General features: G+C 33.5%; 1 protein-coding gene across 1 annotated transcript in view; it reads left to right on the top strand.

The window, feature by feature from the left end:
- The window catches only part of LOC118323161 (nuclear GTPase SLIP-GC-like), a gene marked incomplete at its 3' end in the record, with an annotated part of 15,035 nt that overhangs the window by 11,293 nt on the left and 674 nt on the right, over nucleotides 1-3,068 (top strand). The window contains exons 6-13 of the mRNA XM_035655092.1: nucleotides 322-452; nucleotides 533-620; nucleotides 794-915; nucleotides 1,963-2,136; nucleotides 2,220-2,383; nucleotides 2,571-2,688; nucleotides 2,811-2,919; nucleotides 3,028-3,068. The exon at nucleotides 3,028-3,068 is cut by the window's right edge and continues 108 nt beyond it. Coding sequence (XP_035510985.1) covers nucleotides 322-452; nucleotides 533-620; nucleotides 794-915; nucleotides 1,963-2,136; nucleotides 2,220-2,383; nucleotides 2,571-2,688; nucleotides 2,811-2,919; nucleotides 3,028-3,068 — 947 coding nt within the window. The remainder of the gene's footprint in view (nucleotides 1-321; nucleotides 453-532; nucleotides 621-793; nucleotides 916-1,962; nucleotides 2,137-2,219; nucleotides 2,384-2,570; nucleotides 2,689-2,810; nucleotides 2,920-3,027) is intronic.

Raw genomic sequence — 3,068 nt, 5'->3', positions numbered from 1 at the left:
CTGTAAGTGATTTAGGATTCAATACAAAGTCAAATTTAACATCTAAAATATTCATCAGTGTGTATGTAATCTTATATAAATGTGTAAGAATATAAGCAAATGGAAACACTGTTCAATTGGTACTCTATATATTATACTATTTAATTATTCCAGTTCCAGTAGGTCAGCTGAACATGAAAAACTGTGATATTTGTCTACAGTCAATATATTAAGTCGACCTGCTTTAAGATATTAAGAGACTCCTACTCTAGATGCAAAAACCAAACTAAACTGAAAAAGCTGTCTCTAAATTGTTTCTCTAATTTTCTCTAATAATTACAGCAGTGCCACTTATACTTATACAAACCTTTTCTTATAGCTCAGCAGCTGATGTCCGTGCTCTCATATTAAAAGAAAACAGTAAAGCCAAGGACAAAGTGAGAGGAGAATTCAGTAAACTAAACAAGATTAAGGTGAGTTGTATAGACTAAAAGAAAATGTAAGATTGTCTACACCTGCAAGCCTGCCTTAAAATCAAAACATTTTTTGTCAGAAACATTTCAGTGATGAAAGTTTCAAAGTGTTCACAGTGAGCTCCAAAGAGTTTCTGAAAAGAAAACGTCTAAACCCAGACGACACTGGTAGGTGAAGTCTGTATATATGCATATTTTTTTATAATGGAAAGTGTGTAGCTAAAATGCATATTTTCTTTTAGTTTACTTTAAACACTTTAAACAATCATGACTAATTGCATTTTGAGATTTAAATTTAAGTATGTGTGAATATGTAAGAGACAAACTACTTTTTTTTACAGAAATACCCAAACTTCAGAGTTTTCTGCAAAATCTCAATGACTGTCACTCAAAGACATTAAACTATGTGTCTGGAGCTTATGGGATTCTCTCTCTGATTCAAGGTGCCAGCTATAGAGAAGTGGTAAGATCAAACTTATTTGATTGTCTTTAGTTTTCTTAATTGTCATTAATTGACAGAAAATAAAAATATTCATAGCAAATAAATAATCTTAAGAGAAACTACGCTCAAATGTGCGAAAGTCAAATTACAAGAGTATGTGTAATGTCACCCTACATAAAGACCTTCAAAGTAGTATATTTCCTGATTTTTGAAGAAGACTGCACAACAACAGTAATTAAAGGGTGTGTACTCGATTGCAACAGAATTGATAAATTAACAAACAAAAAATAAATGGGATGCGAACTTGAGGGTCTCTTGGAGGTCAGTTTTTGATTTCCCACATGCCTTAAGGTAAGAATAGCTTACAATAGTGTTATAACCTTAATTGGCTTCAATGACAATATGTTAAGCCTGGGACTGTCATTAGCTTGATACAGTTGAGTTATTTCGAATTAGTATCTAGCCATTACAATTAGCTAAACTCCAGGAGTTGTTAATGTTTTTCCAGGGATACTATCGTTAGCTGACGTACTTGTTATTCCAAATTCCACTTTACAACATTACTGATAGTAGAGTTCTTGAACTGCTCATTTAATGTTACTAAAGTTTGGCCAACAATTACAACATAAGTTGAGCTTTTCACTTGAAGTGCCAACTTAAAGTTATTTTGCTTCAGAATTTTTTTGGAATATGAGACAGTGGTGTAGACATTGAGCTAATATGTACCTACGACCTACCTACCCTTATGATGAATTTAAACAATGCTAGTTACAGTAGCCTAATTATGTTTCTTGCGAATGCCAAGCTCACTGAAAACGACAGAAACAAAACAAAACAAAACCAAATCTGAATTGAAATGACCTTGTGACAGTTCTACTTATAGTGTTTGTGGAATTAATTTGTAAACATCATATGTAAGCCCTGTCTTTTAATTGAGCAGTAGCAACAGTAGTTGCAGTATCTGTAAAGAGCAAAAAATGAGATAAATGCTGCCTTGAAAGAAAACCCAATCAGGTAGTATTATAGTTTCATTGCTTTGAATACTGAATGTGTTGTGTTTGATTTCAGGCTGGTGGAAAACCTGAAGTGTGCACAGACCTTGAAGAACACATGAGGAAAGAGCTTGATAAAGTCAGAAAACCCATGGAGGATGCTTATAAGACTTTTAAAAAATGCCTTAGTCAGGGGGTTGAACAATCCAAGCGTTCATGTGAAAGTGTTGTGAAGTCTGTCTTGTATCCTGTACGTATTTACATTTTTATTCAAAACAAATGATTTTGTACCTCATATGAATACATGTTTAAAATGTTTCTTATTTGTTTTAGATAGGGGTAGCAGGTGCCGGTTTTCACAAGATAATGAAGTGTGTAGTTTTGAACAATGGCACATACAAACCAAAGAGCGGAACAGTAAAACAAATAAACCTCAATGCGGACTTGGCTTCATACTTGACTGACAGCATTGATCAGGAGTTCAGAAAGACCTTCCCGTAAGAAATTACCTAATGGGGACATAAAACCCTTTGTTGGTCCATTTTACAAACTATGAAGAAAATAATTCAATTAAAATCTACATTATACAGATAATGCAATATAATACATATAAAATACATTATTAATTAATTATTATCCTCTACAATACTACCTTTTATGAAACATCTCAACTTCACGTTTCAGAAACGAAAGAAAATATGGACCATTCAAGGGGGTCATGAATAACTTTTCACTTGACACAGAGAGGCTGATTCAAAAGCACAAGGATGTCGAACTGCAACTGATATTTCTCAAGACAGAGGTAAAAGACCTCTACTACCATCCTACTACCATCCTATCCATTAGTCCATTATCATGCTGTTTGTGTTACCTTTAACTTTGTTTTCAAATATGTTGATCTATACTTTATTTTCTCTCTCAAAGGAAGAAAAAATGAGGACAATACTCAACCAAATCATCCGGGAGCGTAAGAAAACAATCTACAGCAGTCTGATGACGACAATCGAGAAAGCCATGCAAGAATGCTATAAAAGTAAGCAAGAGAGTCATCATATATCATATATAACTTGACACTAATAACAACACAGATTAACATTAATTGTGATTGTGCAGTAATGTTCTATTTTCTCTTTTGTTGTAGGAGCAGCACTAATTACTGGACAGGGCTCGCTGAAAAACATG

This window comes from Morone saxatilis, unplaced genomic scaffold (genome assembly GCF_004916995.1).
Source record: "Morone saxatilis isolate NCDOM2014 unplaced genomic scaffold, NCSU_SB_2.0 Contig14, whole genome shotgun sequence".
NCBI classification, from domain to species: Eukaryota; Metazoa; Chordata; class Actinopteri; family Moronidae; genus Morone; species Morone saxatilis.
Note: the sequence above shows the minus strand (reverse complement) of the source record. Positions and strands in the feature narration are given on the sequence as shown.